We start from the raw sequence: 21,695 nt of genomic DNA on the forward strand, positions 1-21,695 counted from the left end.
AGGGAATCGTTATCCTCCCCTGTTACAGCACGGTGCTGTAACGCATCGTGCCCCCGCTGCACAGGCCATGGGGCACAGCGAGCCCCACATGATGCACATGGCCTGTGCAGCTGCCGCACGATGTGTTATAGCACCATGCTGTAACAAGACAGGATAAAAATTTGGAGGAATTCCTTTATTGATGGGTGTCGGTACCTTGGGATTGGCATCAGAAACAGTAGGATGAGTATTATCGACTTGATACAGTAGGAGAGAGTAATAATGATCCTAGATAAGTCTCATTTAATTAAAAAAAAAATATTCTCACGATTGTATGGGAATTCCCACACCCTCTCACATTCTGACAAATGGACCCCCCACATTCACACACTCTCATCCCACACCAAACATGAAAGTGTCTCCTGCGTGCCTATTGGTGTAAGTTATGACATTTTTTTCTTTTTGGGTAGAAGTAACGTATGACATTGACATCGTGAAAAACCTTTGGCCTTTGTTAATTGGCCTTTGTTAATTTTACGTCTTCATTGGACTCCATGGATTTAACAACGAAAATAAAAGATTGCAATTGAAGAGTTATTAACCATATTAGACAACATTTGAACATAGATCTAGACACAGGATCACACGAAAGTACCACCCTACCCTCATGAAATAAAAAATTGCATCTTTGTTGATGTCCCTTCATGTGCTCGCATTGGCTCTTATGTTTGTGCAGGTGCTACACGACCATACAACGATCTCTTGACCCTAATAAATTTTGGGAAAAAGACCGTTCCCTAGTCGCATGCGGTCTATGTTCAGACACAACTACATGAAATGATCGCCTCACCTCCTTAAAAAATGAACTCGGATCTACATCATGTTTTTTTTTTTTTTTTTGATGTGATGCATCATTTCCCTTTGCTTCCAAGTTGATGAGGCATTAACTTTGCTCAACAAACTAGATTGCAGTCCCTGTCATTCAGAACATGACCTTAAACCCAAGCGGTATGAAAATGATTGCAAATGGCATAGGGCTAAAGCACCGGCATATTTATATGGATAAAAATTAACACCAACCAGAAGTTTATGAAATTTGAAAACAAATGGAGCTTGCAAGTGACAAATATTTGAAAGGTCAACTTTATGACTGAAAGATACTTCCCCTGAATAACAAATCAATTTAAATTTCTAAAAAAGTATTAGCTTAATTAGTTGTTAAGAGTTATCTTAAATAACAATAAATTTTTTGAGTTTAAATCTTATAAATAGCACTAATTGGCTTCCAGGAGAAAGTTTTTTGTCAGCCAAGTGACAAAAATAATCTTTTCATCTACAGTGATTTGATGCCATGGCTGGATTCTTGATACAATGAGGGAAGAGATATTCGGTCCTTTAGGAAAAGCACTTTTGTGGCCATTCAATTCTATACGTTTTTGTATTTTACACGTAATGGTGGGAGCCTCGTGCATTGGGTATTCCGCTTTTCATCTAGTGGCAATCTAGGTTTCATGGAGGGAGGTCTTTTAGGACGTCCTGACCTGTTTTGTCCTTAGTTACTGTACAAATTAATGTGGAAGACATAACAATGTTGATTGATTGTCCTTTCTTTCTCTTTTTTTTTCTTCTTTTTTTTTTTTGTTTTTTTGTTTTTTTGATAAACAATATTTTTTTGGTAAACAATGTTGATTGATTGTCTTATCTTCTATACTCTTCTTTTGGTTTCACTCTTTTTTTTGGGAGGGGGGTAAGCACTCATATGTATTTTGATAGAGTATAATTAAGAGCTAATCATTAATTAATGTTGTTAATTAAAAATTGGGGCCTTCTTGGGTTTCATGGTTCGTTTTTTTATCTTAGGTTATTGAAATCGCACTATAATTATCACATAGGATTCGTTGTCTTCAGATAGTTTTCCTTTTTCGTTTGATCGGCCCTTATACTTTGGGTTGGTTTCCATCTATGATCTATATTTTGACTCAGAGTTTCTTGTTCGTAACGGTTTAGGGGATACCTCAATTCCAGACTTCAAGATCCAAAGTGCAGCCCCTAGAGATTGCCAACTTCAGTGGGTGTCGAGGATCAGGCTCCTCTCCTGCAAGCCCAGCAAGCAAAGTGTTTGGGTACGGGTCGGGTGGTCATTTCAACTTCCCTTGTAGTAGAAACTGGGGAACTGGGCCGGGCAGGAAACTGGAGGAGATAAAGATCCCCTAGGACCTAGCTAGGTCCCCTCACTGCTACATTGGAGCAAAGTTAGCTTGTTCTCCACCATTATTGCTCAATTAGATAAACTCACAAACTCTAGAAGGGATATCTACAAATTGCCTAGGGCTAGAGGGTTTATTGGGCCAGGTTTTTTAAAACTCTAGCTCAACCCTAAGTTCTCTTAACTCACTCCAGGCCTAGCCCAATCCTACATCGGTCTGTGATATCTCAGCTCAGGCCCAGTCTTATTGGGCTCAATCCAACTCAGCCCACCCCAGCATCCTGATTGGGCTGGGTTGAGCCAGTTGCTCCTGATTGATCCTGTCTGCCCCTAATTTTTGTCATTACAAGGCCGGGTTAGCCCTAATTGACCTTGGTTCTTTAGGTTTTAGGATGGTTCGATTTCTTCTTTATTTTTTTTGGTTTTTTTGGTGAATTGTCCTTGGCACCAACCGCGTCGGTTGTTGTGTTTGGGTCGATGCCACGGATAGACTTCTTCTTTATTAACAAGAATTAAATGAAAAAGGAATGTGTCAATATGAGAGGTGGGTGGTTGGTGGTGTTGATGGATAAAAAACTAGAGAGTGTGAGTGGTGTAGATTGATTAAAAAATAAAGAGTGTAGGTGGTAAATCTACATATTTGTAATTTACTTATACATAGGGCTGGGTTGGACCGGGCTGGGTTCAACCCAAGACCTCAGCCCATGCACAGCCCTGCCCGGCCTCAGACATGAAAATCCCAGCCCAGGCCCTATCCGGGCTCAGGGCTGGCTCAGGTTGTCTGGGCCAAATTGACACCCATAAAAATTACCTATGCCAAAAGTCCCAACATTTCCTATTTTCCTTTGGAGTCCGGAAATGAAGATCAAGAGAATGAAAACATTCAGATATTCTTCAGTTTTTAACTGCAATTTTAAGTTCTAACTAAGACTAGTTTTGCAGAAAATGAACTGCTATCTTGACTACTTGTTATCTGAAGCAAAGACAACTTCTAATGTTGTTATGGGAAGTAATTGTTGAGTCCTCGGATACAATCTTGGTCACAACAGAGTGGTCCATGTATGAACTTGCAAAAGATGCAACCCAACAAGTGATTTTTCTCAACAAAAATTTCTTTTCTGCTTCGTTCGCTGTTTTAGTACATTCTGATTAATTCCTTTTGGTCTTACAAGATCACCTCTATTTGGAGATACAAATTTTTTTTATTTTTTAGTAATTTGAAGCCAAGGAGAAGAATTTGGTCATTCTGTCGCACATATGGTAGACAGTGCCTATCGCCCTGAAAATGACACCCTACCTTCAAGGAATTCTTGCCATAAGCCTCCATATCTATGTCAATATAAATTGAATCGTAAAGTTCCACAATGGATGTTGCGATATAACTTCCCAACCATTCAACATCTAACTTCCAACCTCTATTTGCTTAATTTATTTGTGTGTTAAAGACACCATCTTTTGAACCTCAAGGTTGCAAGGGGCCATACAAGGGACCCATATAAGGAGGGCCACACACTTTTTGAAATGCAAGAAAAATATACATAATAGTTTTGTGACCAAAGATGTCATCAATGGGATTTGATTCACCAAATCCATGGGTACTCTCCTAAGAGAGCAGCGCCAACCATCAAAGCAAGACTTGGATTGACTTGGAGGATTCCTCGAAACCAAAGTAACTACCACAAGTCCATGACACCTTTGGTCGATGGACCAATGCTGATGAACTACCTTTTGGAATCTTTGTTCCACACATTGTAGGATTAAATTCTCTTTTCACTATAGAAGATAAATCTCTTCCCTACTTGTGATGTGACTGGCTCTTGGGTAATTATTAAATCTCTTCCCTTTGACATTCCCCATGCATCAGATATTTAAGTTCTCTAGGTCTATTTTGGTATTCTTGAATGATAAAAACAACTATTTTTATCATCCGAGAATACAAAATCAACTTAAAATGCATTTCAATAATGCAAACCAAACACAGTCTTAGATATAGATATATCACGTGTCAAATTTTGGCATCTTCCAATGCATTTTGTCTGCTATCCATGTCATGGCAGGCACCCTCTTGTAGTCATGATTTTTCAAAGCTCAATTTTATCACTTTGTCAACTCGATTTGGTTTGGAAGTTACTATGTTAGTAAGGGATCATTTGGATGTACCTATCCACAAAATTTTGAAACTTATCTACCTATTTGTGTCAAAATGTGATCTCAAACTAAAGATCATAACCGAAACTGACTATTTAAAGTTAAATCGAACTGCAACAAATCAGTTTAGTTTTGGTTTTGAATATAAATTTTCGATTCGATTGTGAATAAAAAACAATCAGTTCCAAATCAAATAAAAATTTAATAAATCAAATAAAACTATAAACCGAATAAACCTTAAACTGATTAACCGAATTAAAGCAGAATCTTGGTTGGACCAATCCAAAGCCATTAAACCATAAACCAGAAAAACTCCTCGTTAAGTGACCCTCTTCGACTCCTCCTTCTTCAGTCATGACTTGAGATGGTTGTTGTCTATATGAACTTACTGGATGGGTTTTTAAAGAATAAAATTTACGAGAAAAGGTCGGGCATGCCGCCCATGTCTCTTTTTCTTACTCCTTTTGAAATGACCTCCCTACCCTCTTGTATAATGCTCCATCCCGTAGCCTTACTGATGCCCCCTCTCTAAATTTATTTGGCAAAAAAGAAGACTGTCCGGTTGCATGGCACCTATGCCTAAACACAGTAGGGCTCTTGCACCAACATGAGGCCAAATGCACTCTTATAATTATTGGACCCTGTGCCGATGCATGTGCTACACGACCAGACAGCCATTTATTAAAAATTTTACAATGCGAAAAAAATAGTTGTGTGCACATCTTTGCTCCGTAGGATGAGGAAAGAGGAAGAGTGTGAAATACCATTTCTGCCCTCCTGGGCTATGGGCTGAACCGCCGGCCGCTTACATACACCATCGTCCGCTATGTATGTGCGCGAAAGAGAAACTTTCGAAGCATTTGTTTGTTTGATTGTTTCCGACTTCGTTTATTAATGGACGCGGGATATTTACTCATATTGCCAGCAGGCCAGCAGCCCACACCAAGCAAATCGTGAGCATTTTATTCAGTTCGATTTCGAACAAAGGAGCTCAGAAGAATCGAAATATTTTGATTTGAACTGCAATTTCTATGATTAGATCAAGTTAAAACTCCGGAGATCGAAGAAGAACAAGCACCGGTTCAAGGAAAGAAGTCTGATGGAGGAAAACATGCAGTCACCAATAAAGAAAGAATTAGAATCAGATTCAGCATCAGAAACAGCATCGACACCACCATCAGCCAAAGGAGGTTGGAGAGGTTGGGGAATTTCTCCATTCTCTGTTTTGTCAGATCTTCAGAAAGCAGCTGCAGTTGCAGCCGAGGAGATATCTCGAAATGTATTTCATTCTCAACTTTCTTCTTATCAAAGGAGTTTAATTTTTAGAATCGAAGTATTATTTTCTATGATTTGCAATGATTGATAATAGCGTTGAAACAATGCTAATTTGAGAAATTCGCTTTTTGTCTATGTATTACAAACTTCCCCCTCTTTTGGCCGCGTTTTGGTATTTGACTTGGGAATATTTAATATCCAGATCTGTTGTTTTGTTAAGGGATTATCAAGCTGTTGAAGTTTTACTCTGTTTGAGTTGAATTCATTTTTGCTACTAAGTAATGTTGCTTGATTCATTCCCCCCCTCCCCTTTCCTTTATATGGATAGACTTTTTTAGAATATACTTCATGATCCATTGTGGAGGGGGAGATCTTGAAGATTTAATGATGATATATATTTGTGGTGGATTTTGATTTTCGGATAGAGCTCATTGAGGACTTTTCAAGTAAGGAATGGACATGCTGAAATTGTAAAACTTGGAATAATTGAAGCCAATTTATGTGGCTTTGGTTTCACTCCAATGATGCCTTCTTGGTGGCAAGGCTTATCTGTGCTTGTGATTGGGATCCGAGTTCATTATCTCACATTACTCTATGGGGATACTCAATCCGTCTATTAGTAGTAATACTCAGAGGAGGTACATAATTTAATTGAAAATTGAGTCATATGAAAACGGTTATCTATCATCTACAGATTCAGGCTGATTTAACCTTAATGTGAGATGGTTGTAAATGAGGGTATAGAGGCTCTTTAGATTGACATTATTTAGTGTGGGAATTTTTGCACTTTAGTGGTTATCACTCTTTGTTGCCGTCTTTTCATAATTCTGGTGTTTTTTGTTTCCCCAGGCTGGTCCTATTGCTTGCACATATTTACAACAACAACAACAAATTCAGCCTTATCCCAACTTAATGGGGTCGGCTACATGGACCCAAACAAAACAAAGTAAGGAAACAAAGATCAAATGAAAATGGGGAAAAGAGGGATGGGAAATGAGATGTAAAATGAAAAATGGAAAATGACAAATGAAAGATGGAAAATAAAAAGAAAAATGAAAGATGGAGGAAGAAAGTAAGAGGAAAGAGGCACAACCCAGCCTAAAGGTCTGCTACGTGGGTCCTTGCCCTCCAATAGGCTATCTGAGGTCATATGTGGTACAAGACCTAGACTATGCATGTCCTTCCTCACAACTTCTCCTATGATCATTTTAGGCCTGCCCCTAGTTGTTTTAGCTCCTTTAATCATGATCATATCACTCCTCCTTGAACATTTGTACAATTTAAAAAATTATCACCCTACCATGGAGAGGTTGTCTTTGCTTTATTTCCAATCATAATAAGTCATCTTTTTAGAATACATGTAACATTTTATTCATTGTGCTATTTATATGTACTTATTTTCCCATTCTATTGTCTGTAGGACAAGGATCCTTTTTTTTATTCAAATCCTCTTATGGAGTAGGTAGTAGGACAAGGGTCCCTTGTGAGAAACATTTTTTAACATGGGTTTGAGCAAGTATATATACACATCCCATGTGAAACCAGAAATATACATAGATGGATAGATAGAAGAAGGATCCATTGCCTTACCGTGGTTATCTTGGAGATGGGAAAAGAAAGCTTAGTTCTTTCTCTGCTTTCTTTTCTTTTCTTTTTTTTTTGGTGGGGGGGGGGGTCACTTGTGTAAGTCCTCAAATTTTAATAAGGGGCAGGGGCTAAGTTACTTTTGGACAGGCTATCCTGATAAGCTTGTCAGGATGGCCCAAGTCTGCCACGTAGCAGATCAGATAGGGCCCAAATTTTGTGGATAGATAGACCTCAAGGTCCCATTGCTATGTGTCGAGTTCAGCTCAAACAGATTTCATCAAGTGGGAAAATAAAGCTCTGAAAATCTAGTGAATACAATTTGTATTGCAATTGGTATCACATATTAATTACCTAAAACTATGAGAAACCAGATATATACATGGATGAATAGATAGAAGAAGGATCCATTGCCTTACCTTGGTTATCTTGGAGATGGGAAAAAGAAGCCTTGTTCTTTCTATGTTTTACTTTCATTTTTTTTTTTTTTGGGGGGGTGGGGGGGGGGGGGGTCACTTATGTAACCTTCAATTTTAATAAGGGCAAAGTTACTCGGGATGGGCTGTTCTAATAAACTTGTCAGGACAGTCTAAGTTTCTGCCATGTAGCAGATCAGATGAGGCCCAAATTTTGTGGACAAATAAACCTTAAGGTCCCCATTTTTATGAATTGAATTCAGCTCAGAGTTCACCAAGTGGCAAAATAAAGCTCTTAGAATCTAGTGACCACAAAACTCTTGAGTGCATTGTAGTTTGTGGCAAATCTAGTTCTGCCCGGCCTTACCAACACCCCCACACTTCTCCCTTAAGAGGTTTAATGCAAACCCGTGGTTGTATACAAAATTGGTCACTTGTCTTGCCCTATCCACAACACTTTGTACTAATTTAGCTTCCCCATATCCTTTAGCATGAGGTCTATACAATAGGCAGTACAAGGTGTTTGAAAAAGACGATGCTTACTGTTATTCATCAACCTCTCACCGGCCTTCTTGAAGTTGCTTTAGTTGTCCGTTACAACCTGGACAACATTCTCCACTCCTACCTCTGCGATCACCTCCTTAAAAAACTTGTAGATATGTTTTGCATCATTTTTCTCCTTGGATGCATCCACAGATTTGAGAAATATTGCTTACCCATCATAATACACCATAAAGTTGATGATGGATTTTCTTGTAGGACCAATCCAACCATCACACATGATAGTCACCCCATAGCTCTCCCATATCCCCCTCATTTCAGCAATATACTCCTCAAGCTCACTCTTCTATTGGGGAAATTAAACATTCATGATCTCATATGGGGTGGGCCCCTTATACCTAGGGCCAGCCTCAACAATTGAATCTATCATAGTCAGATAAAAGGGGCCTCGGGTAGTGTTTGCTTGGATAGTATTGTATAACATCCACTTAGCTATAGATTCCTTTACCATCCCCTTCATGTTTTTCCATGCTTCCTTTATCTTAGGCTGCTTGCTGCCTTTCTTCCTGTAGACACTAGGATTCTGGTGTAGTGTCGGGTCAACTCGTGGAGTGTAGTGCCGGGTCAACTCGTGGCGGTACTACTAGAGGTGTTGGAGGCAGAGCTGCCCTTGTACTCCGTGATCTCCTGAAGGGATTGGGCAACCTAGGTTGCCTACCACCTGCTCTAGAGCTACCAGCTCCTCTACTACCACTACCACCTGCTCTAGAGGCACCGGCTCTTCCACTACCACCTACTCTCAGTCTCTCCTGATCCTCGTGATAAGTGGCTCTGCTCCTCACCTGTACCCGTCTCCAATCCCTAGCCTCTTCCTCGGTCTATATATCATCAAGCATATACACAAGATCATCACTGTCATCCATCATCATCATCATAGCCTCCTACTGTACTCCTCACTGCATCCTCAAGTTCTACCCTTGCTTTCTCCCTCTGAGTCTTCCTCTTACTTCCTCTATTCATGTACTCCTTTATGGTCTTAGATACCTCAGCAGGGACCATATGACATGAGAGCACTTCAGAAAAATTCCCAGCCAGATATTGTTTGAGTCTAGTGGCACCGCCTTCCAAAAACTTCTGGTGATAGTAATTGCAATGTTTTTCTTTTATCCCCATCAATTGCCACTCCATGCAATCATGCAATGTCAGCCCTAGGGCGCCTAGGTGGCCTCTGCTCCCCCTGCCTCTTTCGTCTATCACGGTCCGCCATAATCTGACTTGTTTACTGTTGCATGAATAAAACAATTCATTAATCACTGAAGCACATCAATTGTTATACTTAGAGAGCACTAAAACAAGTATATAGCTTTTTAGTATTTTCCCCCTAACCCTTTTATTTTCCTTATATTTAAAAAAAAAAAATTCAAATATTTTTCAAATAATATTGGCCTAGTACAACAAAACCAAAAATGATTTGCAATGGGCAGCACTTCAAAACCATGTAGAATATACTTTCATATTTTTCAAACCAAAACTTCATATTTTTTTCCTTGTATTTTTTGAATTTTAAATAATTTTCATACTTTCAGAAAATTAAAATAATTAATTATTGACAGAAAAAAAATTTCAACACTGTAAGTCCATAAATCGGCTAATGGTATCTAACATATATTTAACTGATCCCCGTACAGTTTACATAACCCCAATTTTTTTTTTGTTGTTGGAGGAAAATCAAAATTTTGAAGTAGAAAAATAAAATATATATAGAGAGAAAAAAAAAATCGACCCCGTGAAGAGATCGGCCTCTGGTGCCTAACATATAATAAATTCATCACTAACCATCATGTATTGATCATATTTTTCTTTAAAAAAAAACATTTTTAGAGAATATGGTTTACCTGAAATTGTAGAACAAGCTTCAATGATGTGTTTCCAAGTGATTCTGGGGTTGATCCTGCGAAAAATTGAAGAACAAAGCTCATAATAGCAAGCTGGAACTTCAAAAGTCAAAATGAGGTAACCCAGAGAGGTCTTGGTCGAAATTTCGATCGAGACTGACGAGATTTGAGCCTTTTATAATGTGACTTTGTAACGTCTGACCAGAATTTCGGTGAGATGTTACAAACAGTCTAAATTTCAACTGAAATCTTTCATTTTTCCATTTCAAAGTACCATTTCGTTTCAGCTCGACCAAAATATTCAATATTTCCAAGATCTCAACGAAATTTTGATGAGATTTTGAACTATGTATTTAACCAAGTAAAATATAAAAGGAAAAACCACAATTTCCAATTTTTTGGTTTTAGCAAAGTTTCTGGGTAATCCACAAGATATGATCAGATTGGGTATTCCACCAAAAGTGGGAATGACCCAAATGATTCCTCCTTGTGGCCCAAATAGGCTGACTATTTTGTATACTCGGCCAGAGGTGCATTCTCTAATTATAGCTTCAGTGAGAGTGATATTTTATAATGGGTTTTTTTTTTTTTTCCTGATAATCAACTTGTTGAAATGATGTTACACTTTAAAATGTGCTCAGCAAGTTATTTGTCAAATAGTTGATCTTATGTAATTTCATTCATACTTAAATTAATTAAGAGGTTAATACTTACTACAAGGAAAGAATTTTGCAAGAAATACCTGCATAATCGGTGTTCATTACATATATTTTATGAAAATGATTCTTATAGCATAATGTTTATCAATTTGAACTGATGTGGGATGCATCAAAAGTATGAGATGTCTTGCTGAATAAGGTGTGGTTAGATATGGCACTCTGAAGAAGGTATTAGAGAGTTGCAGTGTAGGAAATGGTTCTGTCATATACCAAAAAAAATATTTGGTTGCTTCTCCTTCAGCTAGGTGGTTATTTAGAAAAGGAATGCAATGTCTTTTGAGGAATCAGACGGAATCAGTTCATAGGGAGGCTGCTAAGGCTATGAGTTTGATGTTTTTTTTTGGGATTCTCTTTTTGAGTATACCCATGTCCAGGATATCTGTAGAGACTGGCAAAGCTATTTTTGTTAGATATGTTCTCTTTTTTGTTCATTTGTTAGCTCAGCTGGGGTTTCTCCCTAATAAATTTTTCGACATACAAAAAGAATATGATGAAAAAATATGCATCAGATTAATTTAGGATATTCTGAAGTTAATTACTATTGGACTTCACATGTTTCACACTAACTTTTTGTGCATGGTGTGTGGTCTTGTTAGGCATGGCCTAGGTGTCACCTAGTGAACCCAGCGGCCAAGGGAGGGCTAGGCAATACCAGCTTTGGTGAGATGTGAGGTTTAACTAGGTGCTCGTCTTGGTACCTACGTGACCAGGCATGCACTTGGGTTGGAACTATGGCTAGGCAACCCAACCCATAAGACTTTACTATCTTATTTTCTTATGTGCCATTTGTTTTATATTTGTTTCTTGTTTATGTCTAGCACTTTATCATCTTCTTCTAATTATTGTGTGAGAAAGGCAGATTCAAACTCTCAGGATGTGTGGATATTGTTGGTTTTATTTTTTTCATATTAGAATGTACAATACATTATGGAAGGAGCTGGGAGGTATAACCTAAGCAACACTGCCTTGGGTTGCCAATGCATTTTGACAATACTAGATGGAGTATCTCATTCTGATGTATTCAAATTTTTTTTTTTTAATTTATTGGATTTGCGTTCATATGTTCAATTGTTCATTGGAGTTTGTGTGTAGAAATCCTTTATGGATACTTGAGGTCTAGCATACTCTATATGCTATGATAGCAAGTACTTCCACTTCGTATATTTTTTTGATAGTTCTTCCTTTAATTTAGTGACTTGGGACCTGGCAATGTTGTTTATTCTCACCTTTTCTGCGGTTCCAAACAGAAATTCACTCCCCTTACTATTTACCTTCAAATTTCCAAAACAGAAAAGAAAAAAAGAAGAGCTACTTCAAAATTAGCAGAAGATTGTCAAAAAACGTCCAAATTTTTTCTCAGGCCAAAATTGTAAAACGAGAGAGATGTTTTTGCTTGTGAATTTTCTGTATATTATAAACTCAATCTCTTGGTCTATTAAAATGTGGTAGTAAATTCAATATTGTTGTATACTTAAATGACATGACCCAATTTTGTGGACTTAGGCTGCTGCAGTTGCTAAGAATGCTGCAAAGGGAATTTCAGAGATTCAAAATATAGAACCTAACTTAGAGTCTGAAAAGGAGGGGGAATCAGAGGAAGCAGCAAGTGAAGGGGAACATGAAGAAGACGATGACAAACTGCGGAAGTCAGCCCTGGATAAATTGGAGAAAGCCAGTGAAGAATCTTTTCTGGGCCAGGTAAGCAGAACTTCGAATTTTCTATTATATATTCTTGATACATGATATTAAATACTGCTTGTAAATCTCACTGTTTTTCATGTAAGTAGTCCTGTACCCTAATGCAGGTTCTGTTCATCTCTGCTTTTATTTCTGATATGCTACTACAGCACTGTTCTCTCTAGGGACTTGCTTTTTAATAAATTGTATAGAGTGCTGTGTGACCGACGTAATTCTTTAAAGCTTAAAGGGAAATTCTATAGAACTGTGGTACGACCGGCTATGATGTATGGGGCAGAATGCTGAGCAGTTAAGAAGTGTCATATTGATAAGCTTTGTGTAGCAGAGATGAGGATGTTAAGATGGATGTGTGGTAAAACAAGGAAGGATAAAGTACATAACGAACGTATTAGAGCGGATGTGGGAGTCGCCCCGATCAGTGACAAACTCCAAGAGAGTTGCTTAAGGTGGTTTGGTCATATTCAACGGAGGCCTAGGGACGCCCCAATAAGGAGGAGTGATATGATCCCGATTGAAGGAGCTAAAAGAGCTAGGGGAAGGCCTAAAAAGACCATAGGAGAAGTGGTGAGGAAGGACATGCATAGCCTAGGTCTTATACCTAGTATGACTTCGGATAGGGCCTATTGGAGGGCAAGGATCCAGATAGCAGACCCCATTTAGCTGAGATTCTCCTGTAATGATAGGTTGGGCTTCTTTCCTCTTACTATCTTTCATCTTCCACTAGTCATTTTTCACTTTCCATTTTGTATCTAGTGTCATATTGCATCTTTCCTCAGTTTCCATTTCTTCTTTCATATTGCATCCCCTGTTAGAACTTAGTTTTCTTTTATTGTGTTTAGATCCATGTAGCCGACCCCATTAAGTTGGGATAAGGCTGATTTTGTTGTTGTTGTTGTATAGATTGCATATTGCAGATATAAGTCACAACATACCTACTCCAAGCCTTTTGGACTATGCTGATTTTTGTGTGTGCTAGTTGTTTTTTACATTGAACTGCTTTAGCTTTTGCAGGTGTATTTTGAGCTTTTGTTTATCGTGTTAAGAGTATGAATCTATTCTTTCTGTCATTCCTCTGGGTTTCAGGGTCTTAAAGTTTTCGACAAATCTGTGGAAAATCTTGCTTCAGGAGCATGGCAAGCCTTTGGCAGTGCTTGGAAAGGGGGTTCTGACTTGGTCCACAAGTAAGTACGACGCATTGTTAACCTTGTATGACTTAGATAATTTACTCTGTCACTCTTTCATTGTTGTGATGACTGATAAGAAAAGTTATGCTGTGGAACACAATAATGGGAGACTTTGTGATTGAGATAGCATTACATTTATTGTTTGGACCGTAATTGGGCCTTTGAGACAATTGAAACTCATATGCCTACAGTCACAAGCTGTGCTGATTTCCTTATAAGCCTTTATATGTTCTATATTCTATTTGTGTGGCTTGGTGAACAAGTATTACAGGCATGCTTCTTAACATTATATTTCTAGCTCAATGCAATGAATTTATTCAATGAAGTAAATAATTATATGCTGAAATGTGTCATTGGAAAAACTTGGAGAGCAATTTTGTGATTAGATTTGCCTATATATGGTTTCTTACGCAACCTTTTGGATAAAACCTGACTAACCAGTGATTCTCTGCAAGCAGTATGTTATTTCAATATTGATTCGTAAATGAATAAGATAGGTAAATAAATAAATGACTTCTTATTATTTCATATAATATCTCTGGTGAGTCTCAAAAAGATAAAATTGGACTGGGAACTGGAATTCAAGAGGGTGGGAGCATTAAATTTTGTGTTAGATGCAAAGCATGGATAGAGGCTTTCCTATGTTTCATTTGGGTACATTCTTTATGTGCAGCAAATTATTTAGTATTGATTAATGCTACATGTATAGTCAAGTTTACATAGTTTCTGATGTTTTTATCCTGTGAATTGATGCATTTGAAGTTGAGTGTGATAATTGAGGATTTTTGTGGGAAGAACCATAGAAGTGTTTATGTATTTCATAGTCACTTGTTGTAAGGGCTGCTTTTCGACTTCATATCTTGCATTATACTGAACCGTAGCTATAAAAATTTTCCCAATTGTGGAGAACAGTTGCTGCTGGTGGTTCTACTAATAAATTGTTCCTGTGCTTTGTAGGCTTGAGCATTCTGCTGTAACATCAGCTCCATCTCTAATAGAGGTTTGCACTTTGGTTGCCATATTTGCTTCTTAAGAGTGTCGGACATTTTTAGCTCATGTTTTTTCATTGTTACAGACAGGAAAATCTTTTACATCAAGGGGAATAGAAGTGCTTGAACGTGTGGGTAAGGAGACCATGGAACTACTGATTACTGAGACTGGTATTGAAGTTGAAAAGAACTCCAAGAAATCTGAGCAATCAACTGATTATGAGCAACTTTTTGAGGAAGTAACATTTGACCGATGCTTTTATATTTATGGAGGTCCAGAACAGCTGGAGGTAAATTTCTTTTGCTTTCGAGGATGCCCTTCCCTGGATGTGTCAGTGTGTGTAATTATGACTTCTTATGGAAGTTGAAACTTGTGGTGGATATCAGGAACTGGAGGCATTGTCCAACCATTATGCTTTGTTGTTTAACCGGAGAAAAGCAAAATTATCATCAGAACAAAAGTCTCTCTATGATGGGAAGCTTAGACAAGTTCAGCAAATTTTAAGTTTGAGTACTGAAATTGATGGAAGTGGTGTGGACTCGGACAAAGGAAAGAAAATTGAGACAACTGAAGAGGGAAGTGCTGGTGAGATGAAAATTTTACGTGATTCAAGTGTCAGCAAGGCTGCTAATATGGCTGCCGGGTAACAAAACTTGTACAGAGTCTCCCAGTTTATAATTGCTGTCCTTGTGTGCATATCTTCTATTTTTTATGCTTGCTTCTACTGGCTCATCATGATTTTGTTTTTTTTTTTTTTTTTTTTTTTTTAAATCATTGGGATGCCTAACAGCAATGCTACTTGCTGCCCAAGTTCTGGTGTATCTGACTTTATATATGCTTCAAAGGGTTTGAATTTTTTGTTTAATGTTCCCATATGCTCAGTTCAGGTAATACAATAACTGGTGCTAAGTGATTTGATTTCATTTTGATGTTTTTTCAGATCAATACCACTCTAATGATATAGTCATTCTGTGAGATTATAAATGAGATTATCTATTTGATTGGCTATAGGTCATGAGGTTTAATGTCCTATTAAAATAAATAACAGTGGACCAATGAGAAGGTAGTTCCCTTTTATGCCAATGCCAAAGCACTGGACTGGCAGCAGTCATTTGTTCCAAACTAGGCCAACTAGGAGCTTCCTTGAGGAGCATGTTCCCCAAGAAGATATAGTGAATCCAACTAGAAACTATGCAGACAGTTCAAGTGGCAAAGGCTTTGATTATGGTGGTTAGTATGTAATATTTATGCAAGTGTCTCATCTGGTGCCACAGGATCCATATATTTGTGTCGGGCACCCCCTACAGCTCACCATGTGTCTCGAAGTTTAGAGTATCTGGACCTAAAGAAGTAGGCTTCCTACCTACAAGATTGATCAGATGATTTTTAACCATAGAGTCAATGCATTATTTTATAAGCTTTTTGAGCTCTCTATTAAAGTTGAGATGTTACATGCCACACTGTTGTTCAGATGATACTACACCTCTAATTTTTCCTTTCAGATGCTTTGTTTTTGCACCACTCATGGGCAACCTGTCTCCCTTTCTGGCACTATCCTTTCACATCAACTTTAATATATTTTGTCAATGGAAGCTTTTCCTCCCTTCCTGCATCAGTTACTTCACCAGTTTACCTATTTCGCATCTTCTCTGTTTTCATCATAATTATGAGAACCAGACAGGTTGCGTGAAACTCGTCCGATTTCGACATTTACCTGGTGGCCCTGGTTTGTGTGTGTATTAGAGATGTAAGTTCTTTAAGGAAAAGAGAGAGTTTGGAGTTGAGAGACACTCAAAACCGCACCTGGGTTGTAAGAAGAATGCAAGATTAAGATGTCCAGAGAAGTACTGGCCATTGAGCCTCCCACAATTTTTGTGAATAAATTTCCTGCCTTCTTGCATATTTTGAATATGTGATTCATAGCAATTCCCTCTGGTGGATTCTAAGATCCTCTCTTGTTGGTGGATTACTGTTTCAATATTCTTTTTTATTTCAGTTCTGTTCTACTGTCAACGGGTCAGTTTTCTAAGCCCTCCTTTACATCTAGAGATTCCCTGATTTGGTGCTTAATTTTGCTAAGTTTCTTCTTGTCAATTTTCTAGAATATGACAAGATTACTCTCAAATTTCATTATTAAGTTTCTGATATGACATTTCAAATCTGGTTGCTGAAACTTAGTTTATTATGTTCTATGTCATACTCCTGCTCTCTTTTATAGAATTTGCCATATAATTCCTGTCACACCACTCCATTCACTTGAGAATTCTGTCATTTTTTCCTATTGATAGTCCTGGACCTTTTCTATAGACTTGAGTTTGGAGGCTTTTAGTCCTTTAATTTCCACATATACCAGATTTCTCCCATTACCACCCTAACCTAACTTGTCTTGGTTTTACTTTTTTCTTATTCCTTTCTAATAGTTCTATCATGCTATTCCATAATTCCATCATTTGATCTGTTTTAGTTCCATACTTGCTCATTATTCTGCATTCTTGTTTCTATTTTTCCTGTTATCCTACCAGCAAGTCCTATTCTCATAATATCTAAAATAGGGTCTCGGTCATTGATCTGCATTAAGGTGACAGCTGGTTATGTTGGAAATGCCTTAAGGTTGTCATCCCCAAGGACTGGGATTGAATTCCTACTTTACCAATACCCCTCCCACAAAAAAAAAAATCCCCAAATTTAAAAGAAAAGGATGGGTCCTGATTCATGTCACTAAGGTTTGTGATATGCCTATTCCCAAAACTATTACTTAGGCAAACATGGGTACATGTGATAAAGGACTCCACATCCATCTCATTAGTCAAACTGCAGCTCAAAGAAGCAGGGGAGATATATTAAAATTGTGTTCAAAGAGACAAGTACATTTAAATGCCATTAGATTCGTTTGGAGTGGAATTGCATTCTTGTGATTATTTAAGCTGAATTTGAGGGACGAGTTGGGCATGCTGTCATCTACCACATGGCAAAGAAATGTGACTTTGTTACATGAGACATCTTTGTGACACTAAGATTCCCCCCGCCCCCCCCCCCCCCCCCAAAAAAAAGAAGGAGATTAAGATATCTGGAATAATTCAGGACATCTACACTCATTACTCTTACATTCTCTTTACATTTTCAGGTTTGCAAATTCCCTTGTGGGCCTTGCTTCAAATGAGATTATTCAAAAGACTACTGGCAGGCTTGAAACCATTCACTCAGAGGGGGTCCATGTATGGGAATACTTGAGAAATTGCTTCTTATTGAGTTCTTGTTAAAATGGATTTTGCTTTGTAGTCTGTATGGTACTTAACTTTATGATTCTCACGCAGAGACTCTCAGAATTGTGCTGCTTAGCTGTGTCTCAACTTCTGATGCTTGGAAAATCTGTCATCGCCAATTCAAACAAAGTGCAGAGTGAAGATGCTGATCCAGAAACCCTGAAAATTGACTGGCCTGATGATTCCCTTGCGAAGGCGAAGATCATCAGACTTCGTGCACAATCAATGAGTGGAGATGTAGAAGCAGTTTCTGAGAGTTTTATCACAGGTATGTTCTTGAGCGTCCTGTCTTTTGATCATTTCATTTCCTTAATGGTATGAGATCATTTTATTTATATAATCACTTTGGTGATAATACGAAATTGTTGGCTAGAATTCTGTAACCTTGGTGGCTGCTGCAACCACAAGTGTGATGCCAAGGGGACTGCCTTGTGTTGGAATCAAGGCATTCTGGGGCTTCTTTTGTTTGCCCTTGATTCCAGAAGAGCACAGCTCCTCTGCGGAGCACTTTCAAGGTAGTTCTATTAGTATTTCCGTGACTACAAATATGTTTTACGTTCATGCCAATGCAAAAAATAATGCCCCTCCCCCCTGCGCAGGTAGGTTCTTTCCTTTTGTCTCTTTTAGTTGAAGACAAAATATTGTAGCATCTCCATGTCACCTAGTTTGCAACTGCTTCCATCTGTTATTTTATGTCATGGAGTTGATAAAATCTACTCCTGCTGCTCACATAGTCCTGTTTTAGGTTTTTCACTGTCCCAAAATGTTTGCCCATTTTGAAAACCAAGTAATAAAAGTTTGTTGGATTCCCTATAATGCCCCTATTTAATCATTCACACATTTATTGTATTCACTTGTCATAATTGTTTCCTTCTTTTACAGAATCTAACTAATAGGCCAATGCTGGAAACACTGTTTGAATTTGTAGGATCGCATGCAACCCAAGAGGGAGGTGAATTGGGTTGTGACCAAATAAAACAAAATATAACTAATTAAACACACACCCAATCCTAATCTTAATAGCATCACACAATGGCACAAAACAGAAAACAAATAACTAACAAACATAGAAGGTGTCATGAAGGATATTATCGGATTGTTTGATGTAGATTGCTTAAGGATTTTATAGTGGTTCAAACCAACCTGTCCTACGTCCACTATCTTGATCACGGGCCAATGATTTCTCCACTATCCGATTATTTTCTCAGGTAAGAATCAAGCCTTACAAAGCTAATCACTTTTTCATGCTAAGCACCCAGACCACCCTGGCCAAGGATTTCCAGCCAAGTCACACAGACCCAAGGATTTCTCTTTAAGCCACTCAGGCTTCTTTTACAGCAGAAATGGCTTCTTCTTTCAAGCCTGATAATTGTAAACCAATTAAGCACACTATGATCAATACAAGATATTTTAGCTTTTAAACTATACGCATTGCAGCACAAATTTCAGCGCTTTCTCAAGATATGACACTTGATCATAGTCACAACAGCTCTTCCCCAAAATGATGTTGTCAATGAAGTACACAGCTCTTCCCAAGATGATATAGCGATTTGTGTAGTGTGTTGTAGATCATATTGATTAATCTGTTTCATGAAATCAAATGATTCTATCCTCTTATAGGCAAAACAAACAAGCCGTTAAACTAGTTGTTAGAGTCAAGCTAAGCTTCTCCTTTGAAGATTTGAATTCATCTTTCATTCCTAAGAAAAACTAGCTATTGGAGAACCACTAAAAATTCAAATCAGTTCGAAGTATAAATTAATTTTAGTCTCCAAGATTCAACTTAAGATTTCCGAGAAAAACTAGTTGTTGGAGCTCCTCAGCATCAGTGAAGATGTTTAAGAGCCCTACAAGTGGTTAGAGTCAAAGTGGTCATTAATAAATAGTCAAAGACTTTTCAACTTCTTGACCACGCAACATTAAATACTATCGCACGAAAGGCCGCGTGACAGTCATGGAAGACTTTGGTTGCAAGGACTTGAGATGGTCACTCTTGGACATGCACAAAAGATGGTCATGGAAGATCGTGGCATCGTCTATCTGAGATGACTTAATCTCATAAACTCTCAGATATTCACGAAAGATCACACGAAAGACCGCAATGGTAGCCCGCGGACACAACATTATAAGCTTGGTTGTCCGTGAGTTCAGACTTTGAATATTTTGGATCTGCCAATTAAGCTCAATCATCCGTCCTTGTTTACAAAAGATTGTGGACAGCAGACTTAGATATCTTTCTAAGTCAAACCACATAGTTTTTTTATTTTTCCATTTAAGTCCTTTTTTATGTTATTTTTTGGTTTTAAACACCTTGTTGATCATGTACATTAGGATTACATAAGTACTCCAATCGTATTCAAATCCTAATGCCGAGTCTTGAAGGAATCTTCCATTTGATGTAGCATTCAGCTCGTTGATTCTTCAAGCACACGGAATACCTTCTTTTCATGGAATACCGTATTCAATAGTTCTTCTTTCAATTAACATGTCTTGTTCTTTCTTCAACTGTACCTCTTCAGCAGTTTGGGTAACCTTTATCTCTTGCCACATTTACCACACACAACCCATAATGGTTTTCATATCCGAAACTCATAATATATAAATGGAACGTTCTAGGTCCAACACAATTAGTGGGTGATTAATGCATTAATATAACCTTCTTAAGATGTGGGTTTTTTCAACCAAGGTAGTCGTTTTGGCCTTTTGGGACAGAGGGAGTATGATACATTTCCCTTTCTTGGGGCTGATAACGTTCACAATGGTTCGTGAACTTGTGGACTTGTTAAGTTCACAACTTGCCACACGCAAGCAATTGATCTGCATCTGGGTGGGTCCATGGTATAATGGGCTCTTCACCCATGTTATTGATCAAATTTAAACAGAAACTTAGCATCCTATGTGAGTTAAAAGTTTCTCCTAAGTTGTAAAAAGTTACAATTATGCTACTAACCTCCATTAGTTCATTTTAGACATTCATGGCATTCTTGTAATTTTTCATAACTTTGAACCATGATTTGGCCCACGTTATACATGTGTTGGACTGAAAATTTACAGTGAGATGGGTACAAGATCCTTTGTTACTTGGACCCACGCATGTCCATCATTTCTTGCTACATAGCAACTAATGTATTCCATAAAATTCAAATGGGAACTGTAACATCTCCCTTTTCTTTAATTATTTTTTGATTTAATGTTTTATTGAGCAACCTAATCTCGGTCCATCATGCAGGGATCTCAGATGTTACCGAAGCCTATTTGGCAGCCGTAAAAGATGCCAGTGCAGATGTCAAAGAGAGCCCTCAACAAACTACCATCCAGGAAAAGGCCAATGCCATCTCTGATCATTTGCGAGGTGACCAGACCACAGCCTTAGACAAAATCCAGGATGGGCTCCAATACTTGGCATTTGTTGTTCTTTCTACATCAATGCTCACTGCTTGAAACTTAATGATCTTCCTCCATGGTTCAATTTCAAGAGGTTTGTTTGGTAATATCTGTAAATAGTGTCCTTATGTCCATTGAATTGAGCCCAGGGCTGCCAGTGGATTATCCTCCATTTTGCTGCCTAGGATATTGCAGGCAGGGTTTCAAACATACCCAGTTAAAATAGGAACTTTTAATTGGACTGTCTTCTTATCACCAACTCATCATGTGGCGAAGTGGATGTGATTCATGCAGCTACCGCCATTTCTTGCCTCGCGAAAATGTGAAAGGTGAGAAGAGTGTCTGAAAGGCAGGGTGCAGAGGTAGAGAGCGGAGGATTGTAGGTGGCAGGGAAGTGGCACAATTTGAGGTTTGAGGGGTTGAACCGCTGCATAATTATGTTACATGAATTCT

General features: G+C 38.1%; 1 protein-coding gene across 1 annotated transcript; it reads left to right on the top strand.

Moving 5' to 3' along the window:
- Positions 1 to 5,282: 5,282 nt before the first annotated feature.
- LOC122659674 lies at positions 5,283 to 21,485 on the top strand. Its single transcript, XM_043854774.1, has 9 exons — positions 5,283 to 5,612; positions 12,227 to 12,421; positions 13,505 to 13,602; positions 14,563 to 14,605; positions 14,681 to 14,884; positions 14,982 to 15,238; positions 17,720 to 17,810; positions 17,910 to 18,126; positions 21,088 to 21,485. Exons 1-9 carry the CDS (start codon positions 5,433 to 5,435, stop codon positions 21,297 to 21,299), a joined length of 1,497 nt encoding a protein of 498 aa, XP_043710709.1. The 5' UTR covers positions 5,283 to 5,432; the 3' UTR covers positions 21,300 to 21,485.
- Positions 21,486 to 21,695: the final 210 nt, after the last annotated feature.

The sequence above is a fragment of the Telopea speciosissima genome, chromosome 4 (assembly GCF_018873765.1).
Source record: "Telopea speciosissima isolate NSW1024214 ecotype Mountain lineage chromosome 4, Tspe_v1, whole genome shotgun sequence".
NCBI lineage: Eukaryota > Viridiplantae > Streptophyta > Magnoliopsida > Proteales > Proteaceae > Telopea > Telopea speciosissima.

What these genes read in the sequence shown, in the direction of transcription:
- LOC122659674 (XM_043854774.1), top strand. Translation starts at nt 5,433, where the DNA reads ATGGAGGAAAACATGCAGTCACCAATAAAGAAAGAATTAGAATCAGAT. An exon ending in GAGGTCCAGAACAGCTGGAG is followed by an intron (nt 14,885 to 14,981) that starts GTAAATTTCTTT and finishes GGTGGATATCAG; the next exon opens with GAACTGGAGGCATTGTCCAA. An exon ending in TTCTGAGAGTTTTATCACAG is followed by an intron (nt 18,127 to 21,087) that starts GTATGTTCTTGA and finishes TCCATCATGCAG; the next exon opens with GGATCTCAGATGTTACCGAA.